General features: G+C 45.2%; 2 protein-coding genes across 4 annotated transcripts; both read left to right on the top strand.

Moving 5' to 3' along the window:
* Positions 1-230: 230 nt before the first annotated feature.
* LOC139654190 (intraflagellar transport protein 56-like) lies at positions 231-5,223 on the top strand. Its single transcript, XM_071531257.1, has 15 exons — positions 231-345; positions 488-537; positions 653-798; positions 948-1,119; positions 1,538-1,612; positions 2,562-2,664; positions 2,890-2,945; positions 3,307-3,360; positions 3,561-3,624; positions 3,767-3,855; positions 3,944-4,027; positions 4,132-4,201; positions 4,284-4,390; positions 4,870-5,003; positions 5,106-5,223. Exons 1-15 carry the CDS (start codon positions 243-245, stop codon positions 5,221-5,223), a joined length of 1,425 nt encoding a protein of 474 aa, XP_071387358.1. The 5' UTR covers positions 231-242.
* A 620-nt stretch (positions 5,224-5,843) lies between these two features.
* On the top strand, positions 5,844-15,696 carry ubn2b (ubinuclein 2b). 3 transcript variants are annotated; one of them, XM_071531238.1, is made up of 17 exons: positions 5,844-6,450; positions 6,937-7,065; positions 7,232-7,315; positions 7,762-7,893; positions 8,058-8,164; positions 8,296-8,794; positions 9,435-9,505; positions 9,618-9,747; positions 10,251-10,357; positions 10,513-10,623; positions 10,748-10,891; positions 11,217-11,267; positions 11,356-11,398; positions 12,220-13,515; positions 13,698-13,905; positions 14,647-14,715; positions 14,994-15,696. In XM_071531238.1, the coding sequence occupies exons 1-17, from the start codon at positions 6,145-6,147 to the stop codon at positions 15,038-15,040; spliced, it is 3,534 nt and encodes a 1,177-aa protein (XP_071387339.1). In that variant the 5' UTR covers positions 5,844-6,144; the 3' UTR covers positions 15,041-15,696. The 3 variants fall into 3 exon arrangements, with proteins under 3 accessions (XP_071387339.1, XP_071387338.1, XP_071387340.1); XM_071531237.1 differs by having other exon boundaries at positions 7,214-7,315; XM_071531239.1 differs by lacking the exon at positions 14,647-14,715 and having other exon boundaries at positions 7,214-7,315.
* The last annotated feature ends 207 nt before the right edge of the window (positions 15,697-15,903 follow it).

Here is a 15,903-nt window from a genome sequence, read left to right as displayed (position 1 = left end):
TCTGTGCCTGACTGGGTGAACAGTTTCAGCACAGTAAAGGTGAGAGAGGAGTAGATGCAGACCTGTGGCTGGGCTACTGTGCTTTCCACCTTGGAGACTACAGGAGAGCTATGGAGGTTTGGAATAAAGTCCAAAAGCTTATTGTACACACCATGACGTTTTTGTATTTGCAAAGACGCAGGTTTAATAAGTGAGATACACATGCACTCGTTTACCATTTTTTTCTGTAGGAGTACAAAGCCATGACAATGAAACCAGAATGTCCTTCAGAGGTTTGGGTCTATCTTGCTTGCACCTTCTTCTTCTTGGGACTTTACAAGGAGGCTGAGGAGGCTGCACGTAAGGGTATGTCACACCCACTCTGATCTCCCACACATTAGTTCAACCACCCTACTATTCACCCACAAGTAATCCACTCACAGACAATGGTATAATACATTTTGAGGAGCTCCTCACAGTCTCATGTTTTCACCTTTATCTCTCTCAGCCCCTAAAAGCCAGCTGCAGAATCGGCTGCTGTTCCACCTCGCGCACAAGGTCAGCCTTTACAGCCCATATATCTTTCCCTTAAAATAACCCAAAGTAACCTGCTCAGAGAGAATGTCTTCCCTGTGTCCGTGTGTGTTCTTCCTTTCTTTTCCTGCGTCTGCAGTTCAGTGATGAGAAGACGCTGATGGCTTTCCACCAGGGCCTGGAGGATGTGACTGAGGACCAGCTGAGCCTGGCCTCCATCCACTGCATGCGCTTCCATTACCAGCATGCCATTGAAATCTACCAGCACATCCTGGCACGGAACAGGTGAGTATGCGACAACACAGACAATGTACAGTACAGGATTAACAGACAGAAGGTGGAGTCTACATGGACAGGTGTATTGAATAACAGTTCTTTTCCTGGGATGCTAAATACCTGATGTAATGTATTAGTCTATGCTTTGTCTTCTTTAGAAACTACCTGGCCCTGAACGTGTATGTGGCTCTTTGCTACTACAAAATGGACTACTACGAAGTGTCCCAGCAGGTGTTGGCTGTCTATTTGCAGAGCGTCCCAGATTCGACCGTTGCCCTCAACCTCATGGCCTGCAATCTCTTCAGGCTCTTCAATGGAAAAGCAGCTGAGGTCAGTTTCCACAAATTTGTACACCAAAACTTGACCTCACTTCAAAGTTCATGTTGGGGCTCCCTTATAAAAAATGTAGAAGTAGTTTAGTTTGGCTCTAATGAAGGTTGTAGCACACAAACTGCTCCTATTTGGATAAATTGTAATGGTAAAAGTAAAAATTTTCAGCTTTTAATATTGTTTTGAGCAGTGATTGGGTTAAATTATGTTGTTGGATTCACATTTTCGCTTGTAGTAGTCGCGTTTTTCAAGCTGTGGTGGGTGGCCCATTACTGATGAATACATTTGTTGGACACATTCATTAGATGGCTTTTCTGACACATACGTTTGTGTGCACAGTGTATGAATGTTAAAACACTTTTATGCTCTCACAGTACTTGATATGTTTCCCTCCTGCCCTACCCTGCCCTCCCCTTAGGCTGAGCTGAAGAACCTGATAGACATCTCCTCCACCTCCTTTGAATTTGCAAAGGAGCTAATCCAACACAACCTGGTAAGAGGCATTAATAATGTATTGGCTTGTAGGGTCTGGTCAGTCTGCATTGAATATTCTGCTACTGAATAGCTGACCAGCAATACACAGCTGGTCTACACATAGTTGATTTAGATCAGAGTTTGTTGTTGGACTCCTTTTTCCCCAGGAAAGGTGTTTTGATAGATTTCAGTTTGTCAGACAAGAATCCTGACAATCAGTAAAGTTTACCAATGCATGTGTGCATATGTAAAAGTATAGGCCTATGTAACAACATGATCTTAAATTAATAGCCTTGCAACTTCCTATTGAAGACTATTTGAGGCATTGTAAAGCATTGTAAAGATGATACACATATGTCTTTCACAACAGGCTGAATTGGCCAAATAGAGAAACACAGACACACACACACACACACACACACACACACACACACACACATGCAATGCAATCCTTGAGCCAGCTCTGCCCTATTTTCACTTGTCCACTTCTCTCCATGTAACAGCCTTAAACAAGACAATCTTTGAAGTATTCCTTTAGCCAGTGGATAGCTTGTTGTGTGATAGTACAAGTGAAGAATAATTTTCATTTTAGAGAAAGTAACTGAAATTAAATATCCATTAATGGACTGAGCAAGGTACTCTTATTTTCCATTCCTACTGTGCTATAGAAACTTACAGGAAGAATATGCACTCCATTACCTGTATCCAATGTGTTTTTGTTGTTGTTTTTCTATATCTAATTATCATCCAGAGCCCCTTTTACAGAAAATAGGTAGAATTTCATTATTGGCTCTGTTGCCAATAAACTTTTTTTTTTCTGCCAGCCAAGAAGTCCCAGGGGGTTTTCACTTTTCTGCATTTCAGAATTTTTACAGGCTCACAGCAGGCAATAACTGGCAATTGCAAGTCTGATATGGAAATATTAAAATGTGAAGACTGATGATGCTGTGGGCATGTTTGGTTTTCAGGCAGTGTTTCGTGGCGGGGAGAGAGCTTTACAGGTGCTTCCTGGTCTGGTGGATGTTATACCTGAGGCTCGGCTCAACCTAGTGATCTACTATCTCAGGCAAGGTAAGCATCCACATAATTTGACTTATTGTATCATAATTACTTTTCTTTTTTGGATTTTTAATTCATCTGTGTATAACACTTGTCAACTAAGTGAAATTATCATCAGTTTGGATTTCTCAATATGTTTGATGATGAAGCGATTTGATTCAGATATATTCTTTCATATATCATGTGTTTGTACACTGAATGCTAATGATCTGCTGTTCATGTCTTTGATTTTGTCAGAAGACATCGAGGCGTCCTACACTCTGATCCAGGACTTAGAACTCAACACACCACAGGTGGGTGACTGTCACCTTTTATTGTCTACAGTGTTCATGTTCTTTCTTTTCCCTTTCCTCCTCTTCTTTTCCTTTCTTTCAGTTTTGTGTGCACTACAGTATATAGCATACTGTATGTATTAACCTCTTCTCTCCCCCATTCTCTCAATCTTTCATTCTCTCTCTCGGGTTCAGGGCAGTGTTAGTCTTAATATAGATCAGTGTACAGTAAGTGTGCGTGTCTGTGTGTGCCAGATCTCTCTCTCCAGCTCCCCTCCCTCCATGTCTTCCCATTCTCCATGTCAGAGTTAGTGCAGTCTTACCTGTTAGCTCAATGCACAGCTGTATTGTAGAAGTGTCTCTGTGCCTCTGATTGTTTCAGGAGTATATTTTGAAGGGGGCGGTGAATGTGTTGCTGGGACAAGAGCTTGGCTCGGTGAGTGAGTGAAGCTGCTGAATTGTTGCAGCTGTGGAAATGTTCCTATCCTTGGCTGGCCCATAGCTAGTACTTCTCACTCTGGACTAGTTCAACGTTTTCCTACATAGCAACAATTTGATTATAGATTATTGGAAATAGCATGGTAATGGAGCCCTATACCTGTATTTTATGTCAAAACTTGCTCTTTTTCATTGCAGAGGCATCATCTGAAAACAGCTCAGCAGCTTTTCCAGCTGGTTGGTGGCTCAGCCAATGAATGCAGTGAGTGCGCCCCACCCTCTGTCTTCTTGGGCTACATGTAAACGAATCACTGTAACTTTCTCTCACACACAGCAGACTGCAAACCTAATGGTAGGTTAGGGCAAACACAACCAGTCGCTCTTTTTCTCCTGCTGTGACCTAGACACTGTTCCTGGAAGACAGTGCCTGGCCTCTTCTTTTTTCCTGCTGCGGCAGTTCGAGGAGGTGCTTGTCTACCTCGACTCTATCAAGGTAAAAATCAGTGTGACGCTTAAAGTAAAGCCTGTGTCGAGTTGATTATACATCAGTAGATGCTCCAATTTCTCTTACTTTCGTTCAGAGTTACTTCTTCAATGATGACACCTTCAACTTCAACTATGCTCAGGCCAAAGCTGCTCTTGGCAACTACAAGGAGGCAGAGGAGGTATTATCCCTGACATCCCTATGAAACCCCTATGAGGAGATTTGATACATATATGTATACACATGAATCTATATGGATGCTGTGTTGCTCTGCTGTCCCTCCAGGCCTTCCTGCTGATTCAGAGTGAGGAGCTCAGGAGCGACTATGTGTACCTCAGTTGGCTAGCACGCTGCTGTACGTTAGTAGCTTGATATTTCTGAAACATGCGGCGGCACTGCATTAGATAATCGTATTGAAAAGTGTGTGTCGTCTTTAGATATCATGAACAAGAAGGCTCGGCTGGCCTGGGAGCTCTACGTGAGGATGGAGACGTCAGCTGAGTCCTTCAGCCTCCTGCAGCTCATAGCCAATGACTGCTACAAGGTGCTGAGCGCCACACTGATTCTGTATCTGTACAAGGTTAAATTGTAGTATTTAAGAATATGCATATGGTATTCCTGTGTCCTGTTAGAAACCATAACTCTAATTTGTTACACCCTTAAGTTGTATAACCTGGAACTAACTGCTCTATTGATAATGATGAGGAGATGACCTTTTCCATCTTGCTGAGATTTTATATGGGTGACTCAGCAGGATGGAGGGTGGTTTCTGGTTTCTTGTTCTACAGGAATCATTTACCCTAACATAACTGTTCTGGGACATAGGAAAATAATATTTAAATACTGAAATTCAGTGGGGTCATCATTTAAGCCAGAGTTTGGCACACAATAACATTTCTGTGGTATTACTGGTGTAGCAGTAATAGCACTATAATAGATATACATGGTTTCCCGGTAGTTCATACCGAAGAAGACAGCTTTATGAGTGTGTGAGTCATTTCACATTTCTCCCTCTGTACTCAGATGGGGCAGTTTTACTATGCAGCGAAAGCCTTTGACGCCCTGGAAAGACTGGACCCAATCCCTGAGTACTGGGAGGGCAAAAGAGGCGCCTGTGTGGGAGTGTTTCAGCTCATTGTAGCTGGGGAGGAATCAAGGTAGGCCGCATTACCTACACCCACCACTTGATATACAGGTTCTTATTTACTTTCCCTGTTGCTTTACTGAAAATGTGACACATTACTGTCTTTGTGTTTTAGGGAGATGTTAAAGAAAGTGCTGCCTTTGTTAAGGGACACGGAGCGGCCTCAGGTGGAATACACATACATCATCAGGATTCTGAAGAAGTGGGCCAAGGACAACAGGGTCCCTCTGTGATGATGTCATTACTGGACTGTTTTACTGAGACTGGACCAAAAAAAGACTGACACATGCAAAACTTCACCACTAAGTGCCAGTGTTTTCTGGGTATAGCTATATTTCAGAGATTGCATTTTTATAATATGCATTGTAAATTGTTTATATGCTTAAACACTACTCATTTATCATTTGTTTATAAAATCTGTTGTCTTGTATGCACTATGTAAATGTAATATTTGCTGTTACTCTGAGATTAAAACGTATTGTTTTATTAATGCCTGATGTTTATTGCCATGGCATCGTTTGCAATGTTGGGAGTAGGTTCACATTTTATTTGTTGTGTGTGTCGTGCTTTAAAATGCTGCAGTTCCACTTCCAGCAGCGGACTTTTCAGTGTGTTTTCCGGGCCGTGAGGAGCGCTCTGTATCTGCTGCCAGCCCAGTCAAAACATCCCGCCTGCAGAACAATCGTCTTCTCCACATTCGCGCTAGTCTGTCAAGTGGGCGTGTCCCGGGGGGCGCTTTAGCTCTGCCATTGGACAAAGACTGCTCCCTTTCTCCTCTGCTTCCGCTTTCTTTTCATACGCACGCCCAGTCACTCAATAATGATAATAATGATCAAGATGGCTACTACGGATGCCTCCTTGCGGTAGCTAACTAACAATTTCATGGAAACATCCAAAACTGCGATTTCCCACCGTTCAAGTCCCTCGTAGGTGACCGGGGAGGTGCCAGGGAGACTACTGTATGGATTAATACGGGCTGAGGGGCGATAAAAGTCATTGTGTTGCCTGCAGCACCCATTCTGAGGAAGCTAGCTAGCCAAGCAACTAGCTAGCTGTAGTTGTCGACCATCTCCAATTTTAGCTTTCCAGCCAGCGGCGGCTCAGTGAAGTCTCGCCCCCCCGTCGTGTGTCCGGACGGAGAGCGTCTGCATCAAATGGCAGAGCCGAGGAAAGTGCCGTTCGTCACCATCTCGTCCTTCAACACCTCGCCGACCTCGGAGTCCAAGAAGCGCCGTCGCGAAGATGAGGCCGACATCACTTTGGGGAAAGATGGAGGTGGAAGTGCAGCAGCAGTCGGGTCAGGAGGTTGCGGAGGTCCGTTTGGCAACGTGAAAAGCGGTGACGGGGAGTCCGGGGAGACGAAACCGACAGTCCGCCTAAACCTCTCTCTGACCGAGCCAAGTGAACGAGGATCTGCCGAGTTCAACTACAGCGAACTGGTCCAGTCAACTCTTACTCAGGTTAGGACTGTGTAGACGGACACTAGTAACCATGATGTGAACAGGAGGGGCCTAACCTGGCGTCACGTCAGGAGTAGCCAGGAGCAGCGTGCATTGTGTGTGAAGCTGAGGTGTCACAGTTGTATCTGTTATCATATTTAAGTGTTACTGAGGCACTTAGTGGCGAACTAGTGAATTACTTAAGCTCAATATTTTGTTATATGGTCCTGGGCCAAACTCTGGACAAGTAAATTAAGACAAGAAATATGAAAAAATGTTGAAATTCTATTCTATACAAGTTATGGATTGGGCTTCTTCACAGCTCTAATTACAGGTCAGGACTTATGGTGAAAAGTTGCATGTTAGGGAAAAAAACTATAGCAGAGACTGATGAGGATGACAGCTATTTGCAGCACTAGGTTTCAAGAATGCAAGGCACTCTTTGCAAGAGAAATTTCAAAGGCTCCTGTCCCTATTTGATTCATTTGTCAAACTTATTTACCCCAGGTAAAGCCCACGGTTACAGCTGTCCCTAAAGGGCTGACACCTCCCCTGGACCCCAACGACCCTTTCGCTGACGATGAGAGGGAGAGACGGGAGGTGGAAGCACTAGCCAAGAAATTTGAGAGCAAATATGTAAGTTTTTCAGTATACGAGGAAGTGTGTACAGTAATAGTACATTCAGAAAAAGGATGTGCAACTGGATGAATGTTTGTGTGAGAGATCTCCAATGTCTGATATTTCCGAAAGGTCTTTGATCCTGTTATTCCCCCTGTGATTGCAGGGTGGTGTTCCAAAGAAGAAGAAAAAGGACAGGATGCAGGATCTCATTGACATTGGCTACGGCTATGATGAGACTGACCCCTTCATAGATAATTCAGAAGCTGTGAGTTCCCTTTTTGCCCTTGCACACGCATCCCATTCTGAACATCACTTCATCTGTCAGTGATGCAATGTCATATCAGCAAGTGATTAGTGCTGGTTTTATAATGAATTTGAAATGTCTATTTTTCTGCTCCCTATTATTCTATGTCCTTGGCATATTCCAAACTGTTGGGTTTTTGTTTTGGTGAAATCTCTGATGTTCTCCCGTCTGTTTTGGGACGGAAGGCTAGTCGACAGAGATCAAGGACAGCCTTGACTAGTCTCTTGTCTGTCCGCAGTGCAGTTCCTCTTATCACTGTTGACCTGCTTTTCACATTGACAGTTAACGCAAAGTCACAGTCTTGTATTTGCTGCAGTGCTTTATCTAAGCAGTGGCAAAATATTGTCGCAGCGTGCCACAGTGCAACAGAAACAACAGTGATTGTAACTCTCTCCTCCTGCCTTCAGTATGATGAGCTGGTACCGGCCTCTCTCACCACAAAACACGGAGGCTTCTACATCAACACAGGCACCCTGCAGTTCAGAGCAGCCTCTGACTCGGAGGGGGAGGGGGCCGGCACGCAGGACAACCACTTCAAGGTAGGAGAAAAGCAGATTTATATGACATAGCCTACGTTATACACATGAAATAGTCCAAGTACAATAGGTTTCTTAAGTGTTAAAACAGTGTTACTGTACTGAAAACAACCATTGTTATACAGTATGTAACTACTAAACCCCATTTTTTATGCCTCTGTGTGTAGAAGATGAAAGATGGTGAAGAGCGGGTGATAAAGAAACGTCGGAAAAAGCAAGATGGCGGCATTATGGAAGACAAGAAACCCAGGAAGAATAGACTGCCAAAGCAAGGGTGGGTTTTAATTTTTCTTCAGCGTTTCATGTTGGGCTTGTCGCTTCACTAGACCCTCACAATGCCAATCGGATTCAAATTCACAACTTTCGATCTCTCTAACTGTTTCTCTTCTTCTCTTGTTCTGACAGAGTTTCAGCCCTGAATGTTCACCGGCCCGAGAAGAAGAAGAGGAAGAAGCTGATGAAGGATTCTATCCATCTGGCCAACATGCTGCGCCGCTTCACCAGAGAGAAGGAGGAGATGCGCAACAAGAACCCCGCCGCCGCCAGTCTGCCGCGACCCAACGCCAAAGTGCCCAACGCCAACAGTGCTCTCCTCAACGCCCACTCCAAGGCTGCTGGCGGCAACGACTTCAGCATGGCCGACCTGACCGCCGACCCCTCCGTGATGTCGCTGCTGGGGTCCGCCAATAACAACGACATGCTGCAGGACATGATGGGCGACCTGGACTTTGGGATGCTGGACTCTCCTCAGCCCTCCAGCCCAGCGCAGGCAGAGAACGGCTCCATGGGAATGGGACACAAACCAGGTGGCGGTAGGGTGTCACAGGGTAGCGTGCTGCCCCCTCCTCCCCTGCCCAGCGGACTGCCTGCCCCGCTTACCAAGCGCATCGAAGACCTACGAGCGGTACGGGCTTCACTGTTCCCCTGGATCACATTTTTAGAATGTAAATTAAATCTGACTTGAATATTTATGATCCAGGCGGTGCAATTGTTGTATGACAGAAAATCATTCATGACAGTATTTGGCACAAAGGGGGCTACTGTTACATTTCATTACCCCCCCCCTTCCTTTGATAGCTGTATTTGTCAAGATTCTGACATTTCCTTCAGAAATGAGAACAGGATTAACAGAGACATTGTGTCAGGGTGGTGATGAGGAATGAAAATTAGGCGTTGCTGTGGAAACGGGAGCTGTGATGCTCTTTCGAGGGAGAGCTGGATGAGGTGAAAGTGCCAACTCTTTCCCCTGACAGGGTGAGAAGAGAGAGGGCAGAAAACAAGAGCAAGATGAGCAGGAAAGAAAGGTGGAGAGAGAGAGAGAGAGAGAGAGAGGTAAAGAAAGAAAGAAACACAGTCGACAAGATGTGACAAGGTGGAGTGAGGTGGCAGGTGATAAGTTCTGTTGCAAAAGTTCATAGAAATCATACTTGGTAAATTTGTCCCTTAGCTTCCATGTATATATATTTTTTTAAATGTACAGTGGTGCAGTACTATTTTATGACTTTGAAATTATTATATGACTGAATTATTATTCACTCTGACAGGCATCCCGTCAATTTGATGAAGAGGGCAGGAAAAAGTTCTTCACGTTGGACATGAATAACATCCTACTGGAGTGAGTACCATTAGGATTTTCCTTTTTGTAGACAATTATAAAGTCACAAATTGCTATGTAAACCTCCATCTGTCTCCCTGTGTGTGTGTGTGTGTGTGTGTGCATGTTGCAGTATTGAGTTGCAGGTTCAGGAGCAGCCGGCAGCGGTGCGCTCAGCGGTCTACTCTCACCTGGAGGCCTTTGTGCCCTGCAATAAGGAGGCTCTGCTCAAACGCCTTAAGAAGCTTAGCCTCAACATACAGGTATGTGTCTGTGTGTGTGATTCAGAGACACAAATGCAATGGTGCTCCCTGTTTTTGGCGCTTTTGCCAATGCAGTCCCTTTTCAGGTTGTTTTATTTGATTATCAGAGAAGAAAAACGTAAAAATTAAAGAAAAAATAGACATAATCAATTTGTATGGTAGAAATATATTTTTTTTCCAATCCCACAAATTATCCTCCCCAAAATTTTCTTGTGACCCCCCCGGGAGGATCCCGGCCCTCAGGCTGAGAACCAATGCACTAGCTACGGCACTGCTCTAAATCTGAAAAATGCCTTGCTAGTCAACTGAGAATGTCAATAACCTGTCAGCAAGCAGGTGCGTTTAAACGTAACTGTGCGAACGCCAAGTCATTGTTTTTGTAGCTAGTGTGCCTGCTGCCTTTACAAGTCGTTTATAAGTCTATTTTTAGTGTGCATATGTGAGAGTATGCTTGCCTGCATATGTGTCTGTGATTTTTGACAGTGCTTATCCCTGTCTCCCAGGACGACCGTCTTCGTACGCCTCTGCTGAAGCTGAAGCTGGCAGTGTGCAGTGTGATGCCGGAGCAGATTGCGAGATACAACATGGACTGTATTGCTAAGGTGGCAAAGTAAGGACTCTCTCAACTCGGCTGTGGCTTATCCTGAGCTTACAACTCACCAAAGTCATCACTTCTGTTTGCTTCCTATCATCTTCTCATCCATATTATTTTCTCATAAAGGGGCTCTGATATATGATACCGTGATTATTTCTCTGTGTTCACAGGCAGCAGTCTGAGGAGGGAGAGAAGAACGGTTCGGAAGAGGAAGATGAAGAGAAACCGGGGAAGCGGGTGATGGGGCCTCGAAAGAAGTTTGTCTGGGATGACAAACTCAGGTCAGTTTTATTCGCCAGGAGTGACTTTGCTGCTATATCATGACCTGCTTTTCAAACCCCGATCAGCAGTTTGTCTTCTCTTGAGACTGTGTACTTAGAGTGTGTGTGTGTGTGCACTTTCCAGGTCGTTGCTGTGTAACCTGGTGCGGGTGAAGCTGGGCTGCTATGAGTTGGAGGGCCAGAACTCGCTGTCTCTAGAGGACTACCTCAAGGGCTTCATGGAGACTGAAGTCAAACCACTCTGGCCCAAGGGTTGGATGCAGGCCAGGTGTGTGTGTGTTTTTGCTGCCTGAGTGTATTTTATGTTTTAGCGCATTAATGACTACCAGCTGTATTTGCATGGTATTCTTTTTAAAAGTTATAAAACTTCACAATAGCTTTAGCCATTTAGATTGCAGCACACTTACTTATTACTTAAGGCTAATGCATATGGTTGTAGCATGTTGAACGTACATTATGTAGTAATGTACTGTGAACTGCTGTAAGTTGTCTTTACATCTCTGCATCAGTGCTACCAAAACAAATTCCTTTACATTTATTGTACTTGCCAATTAAAGGGATTCTGAATCTGACATGTTTATTTTTGTCTCCAGGATGCTGTTCAAAGAGAGCATCATGGTTCATGGTCACCTCACAGGAAACACGTGAGTCATGCAAATTATTAACTAATTTCTTCATGACTGACTCTTTTAGCCTGTTGTCTCATGTTTATGTTGTTTCTTTCCACTCCAGAGCAAAGAAAAAGATGGTCCCTACTCCCAAGGCCAAGCCAAAGGTTAGATGCTATTTATTTGCCATTTACTTTGAGTTTCACTGCAATACATGTCATGTTGTGTGGTTTACTGGGGGGGTGCCAGCTAATAAGTCAGGGAAAATGTTCAGCGAGTCGGTCATTATCATGTCAGGGTCATGATCGCTCTGAAGGCTTATTTTTCAATAAAGACTGGCTTGCTGCAATTTATCCTGCTTATTACATGGCTACTTACCAAAGACAATCATTTGACACAAAATATTGATTTAAATTATTTTACAACAAACTAAAGTAACTTACAAGCTTCCACCACAAAATAGTCCAGCAGGACTGTCTGCAGTAACTGAGGAGTAATGTCTTGTGCCAAAACGACTTGATTAATGTGATTAGAAATCAATAAAAATCGACGAGACTTCTTGACTGCAGAGTCATGTCATTAGATGTGAAACAGCGGTGTAGAAGTCTATTATGTGAAAAAGTTGTCCATTATTCCGAAATAACACTGCCCTACAAAGCTAAAGGGCAGGAACTGCATAAGAGCATGACAGAGTGAAACTGAGAAAAAATACTTTATCTTCACCTTCATCCTCTCCGGACAAAAGTATTCTTGGTGTAGAAGTCAATGATATATATTGTTTACTAGCACCTATGGGTCTAATGTTTGTTAAAATGCCATCTAAACTTAAGTCATGATGTCTGACCTTTTGAAAAACACAAAAATAGTTGCTGCTGTTCACCTTTGTAGGGCAGAACAGACCTCAGAAGTGTTCAGCAAAGCCATGTAATAAAGTTCAGTTATTAACTTGTTCCTGTAACTGTTATCTTTGTGTATTCTGTAATTCCAGGAGACTGGTTGGGTTCAGCGGTCCACACCCTCAGCAGGTGCCACCCCCTCCCCCGCTGCCCAGGTTGCCAAGCGACCACCCCAGTCGCCCTCTGAGCCCATTTGTCTGGACTCCCTCGACGAGGATCTGACAGCTCCCTCCCTAGACTCCATCTCCCAGGCCCTGGCCATCCTCAGCAACGCAGCCAAGGGCCTGGCCCACGGGGACAGCCCCCCGTCCCCGGACGGGCCCAAGGCAGCCGCCAACCCCTCCTCCCTCCACGCCTCGACACTCCTCCAGCAGCACAAAAAAAGCTCCGTCGGCACTCCCAGCTCCAATGCACCTCACTACGTGTCTACCTCTTCGTCTTCCTCCACCCCTCTCTCTCGGCCTTCCTCCATCTCCTCCTCTCCTCTGCCCTCAGTGAGGGTGGACGGGTTGGGGGGCATTAAGGGCATGGCGCAGGTGCACAGACACTCAGCGTTGAACACTCAGAGACCTGCCGGGGTGGGCCTCGCTAAAGCTAACATGGCTGCCTCGCCCTCAACACCCAAACCGCGTCCACCACCCACTGCCTCTCCCCTCGTTCCCCCCGGATCAAAGACAGGGCTCTCCACTCCCCCCTCCGGCCTCCTCAAAGGCAGCAGCAATAATAATAAAGCCAACAGCGGTGACACTCTTATCATTGCATCGCCTCAGTCTCGGCCACACATCCTCCCATCACCCTCTCACATGACCCCCAAAACGCTGCAGACGCCTCGCCTGCCCCAGCCCCCCCAGAGTAAATCCTCCCCCTCTCCTTCCCTCTCTCACTCGCTTCCCGGAGTTCAGTCCCATTCCCAGCACCAGTCTAACTTCATCACCCCCATGCACGCCACTCTCACCAAGTCCACCCACAGCAGCACCCCACCCATCATCAAACTCACTCCTCGCACCCCCAACCCCATCGCTCCCACCTCCACCTCGCCCTCCATGTCCCCTCACCCCAGGTCTCAGGCGACCCCCTCCATACACCAGTACTCCAAAAGCCCAGCAGGGTTCCGCCCGCCGTTCTCAGGTGCCCAAGGAGGAACAACCAAGCCAGGTCAAGGCAGCTACACTCCTCCAGGCAGCCAGAAGACCCCGAACAGCAACAGCACCACCAACACCAGCCTTATTAACACCTCACCCATTAGCAAGCATTCAGGATCCAGTGCCTCCCCCGCAACGGCCTCTGCCAACCCAGGCCAGCGACAAAGGTCGGGGGGTGGGACACCTCAGGGGGCTAAGCCAATCGCATCCGTCTCATCGCCATCTGTCACTTCTCAGTTGCCACAGGTTTGTACTGTAGGAGGTGATACTTTGCGGTCACGCTAGAAAGCAGCCAAGATCAGTAACCTGTAATCTGTACTTCTCTCTCTCCACATACAATATCAATGTGTTTTCCACACAAAGTATGTTTTGTAATTTGTAAATAACTTGTAAAGATTTACCGCTTGTTCTCCCCTGTTGTACCTCAGGTCTCCACAGCAGGTAGCAGCGGTCTCCTTGGCTCTGCCCCATCCCTCCCCCTGGGGTTTGGGATGCTGGGGGGGCTGGTGCCCGTGTCCCTGCCCTTCCAGTTCCCCCCGCTGCTAAACCTGCCCCCGCTGGGTACAGCAGGCTCCAGTACAGGAGCCAGCGGCTCTGCGGCCAGTAGCACTGCATCATTCTCCACCCTGACCCAGAGTGAGTGACGCATGCAGAGTAGGGTTACGGATGACACCACATTGATGAATTTTAAATCATGCACCACACACAAATTGAAATTGGGGCTGGGTATTACAAATAACATAAATGGTATGATGTGGAAAAAGATTGTACATTTGTCTTGAGTGAAAAGTGAAAGAATGTCTTAGTAAATAGGAGCCAATCTGATCCAATATACTTTCAGCATTAACACATTAGGTGGGCGCTCTGTATATGTGACTATCAGTATGTTGCTCTTGTCTTTTTTGATGTTTAGGTACCTGTGTAGGCCTTGTTTTGTGTTGTTTGTTGTTGAACCATTGTTATATCACCATACTGTGTCTGGATGTAAGCTTGTGATTTTTCTCCTCATTGTCTGACATTATCCCATTTTCTTTGCTTCATTCCTCAAATTTTCTCCTGCTTTCCTCTGTTACTGTTTCTGCATTCATGACAAAATTCTGCCCATTCTTTTTTGTTTACTTTTCCACCTGTCACTCATTTGGCCTGATTCATACATCTTCCACCTTTTTCTTATTTCTTCCCCTCTCCCTCTTGCTGTCATTACCTGTTCCTTACCTCTTGTCATCTTGCTCCTCTTTTCTGTCTGCCCCCACTTCCTCCCCTTTTCTTGTTCCACTCCCATTTTTTCCTCCTCCTCTGTCCTGCTTCCTTTGTATCGGTTCCTGCCTCTCTTCCCTTTCCCTCCTCGTTTCTTGTTCCCCTGTCCTGTCTCCTCAGATCTGTATAAGAGTCTCCAGTCAGGGTCTCAGGTTGCTCTGCCTCCTCACTTGCAGCTCGCTTTCTCAGGTAAAATCTGACCCTCCCGCCCCCGAAGGCCACTCCATTTACTCCCCTCTCCTGCCCTTCTCTTTCCAGTTGTCTGGTGTTCTGTCTTGGGCAATGTTCTTTTTCTGTCTTGTCCTGTTCCCCTCTCTGCTTGTCTGGTGGTGGTCGCATGCCCGTTCGTCTCCGTATGTAGTCATCTTAGTCGTCGTCCAATCTCTGTGATAGCTGTATCAGTGTTTTGTTTACTATATGTTCTTGAGTTTCACTGATATTTCCACATCTCTACTCTTCCTGTCCAGATGTCAATCAAAGCCAGGGAGGAGATGCTAAGAGGAAGACTCTATGATACAGCGTGATTCGAACACCCAGCGGAAGCTGTCCAATGAAATGACAAGGTGTTGGGACAAATCAGGACGGAACATGGCTTTGAGTGACAGATGAATTGACCACTCATAAGAGGGTTCTGAATTAAGGACTGGGATACGCTCAAGACGTTTGATCTGAAAGGATCAGTAATTGTCATGAGTACCACAGTTAAATATAACTTTTTTAAAACAATTTGATAACTTTTTAATACTATTCTTCATAGAATTGTTAAATGGAAAATGACAAATGCATTTTGTCAGTGTTTACAAGATAGACCTATATCACTGTGGACAGGGAGAAGGAATGAGTGAGATGACTGAATCTGGAAGATAATTTTTAAACGTATGTAAGCTGTGTGTGTGTATGCATGTGGGTCTGAATGCATTACTCCTTTGATTGGACAGACAGTGTGTATGTGTCCCTCCCTCTCTGATGCGTGGTCAGTGTGTCTATTCGGTGCTGTTTTTATTATAATGTAATTATCACTGATACCTGTAAGAAATGTAAACTGAATGCAAATTTGAGCTTTTTTTTTTTCTCAATGAAAGCTGTACACTTTTTCATTGTACTTGAATTCTCAAGTTCTTTTCTGTATAGAACTCAAACATACTTTCAATTAAACAAAATGCCTTAAAATGCCTTTTCCTTTGCGAGCTAGTAATTTCATATAATTTGTACTGCTGAGTCAGTTGCCACGTATAAGTTCACGGTCATACAGTGACTACCAATTCTAAAAGCTGTACATATCTTCACATCACATATCTTCAAAATACAGGTGAAATAGATGATAGAAAAGATTGGTTTGAGCACCTCACAACATAACTTGTGAAGCCGATGAATTCA

Source organism: Centroberyx affinis, unplaced genomic scaffold (genome assembly GCF_046629955.1).
Source record: "Centroberyx affinis isolate AG114_WGS23_722 - 3 ecotype Tasmania unplaced genomic scaffold, CSIRO-AGI_Caff_v1 ptg002059l_1, whole genome shotgun sequence".
Classification (NCBI taxonomy): domain Eukaryota; kingdom Metazoa; phylum Chordata; class Actinopteri; order Beryciformes; family Berycidae; genus Centroberyx; species Centroberyx affinis.
This window is presented reverse-complemented; position numbering and strand designations above follow the sequence as displayed.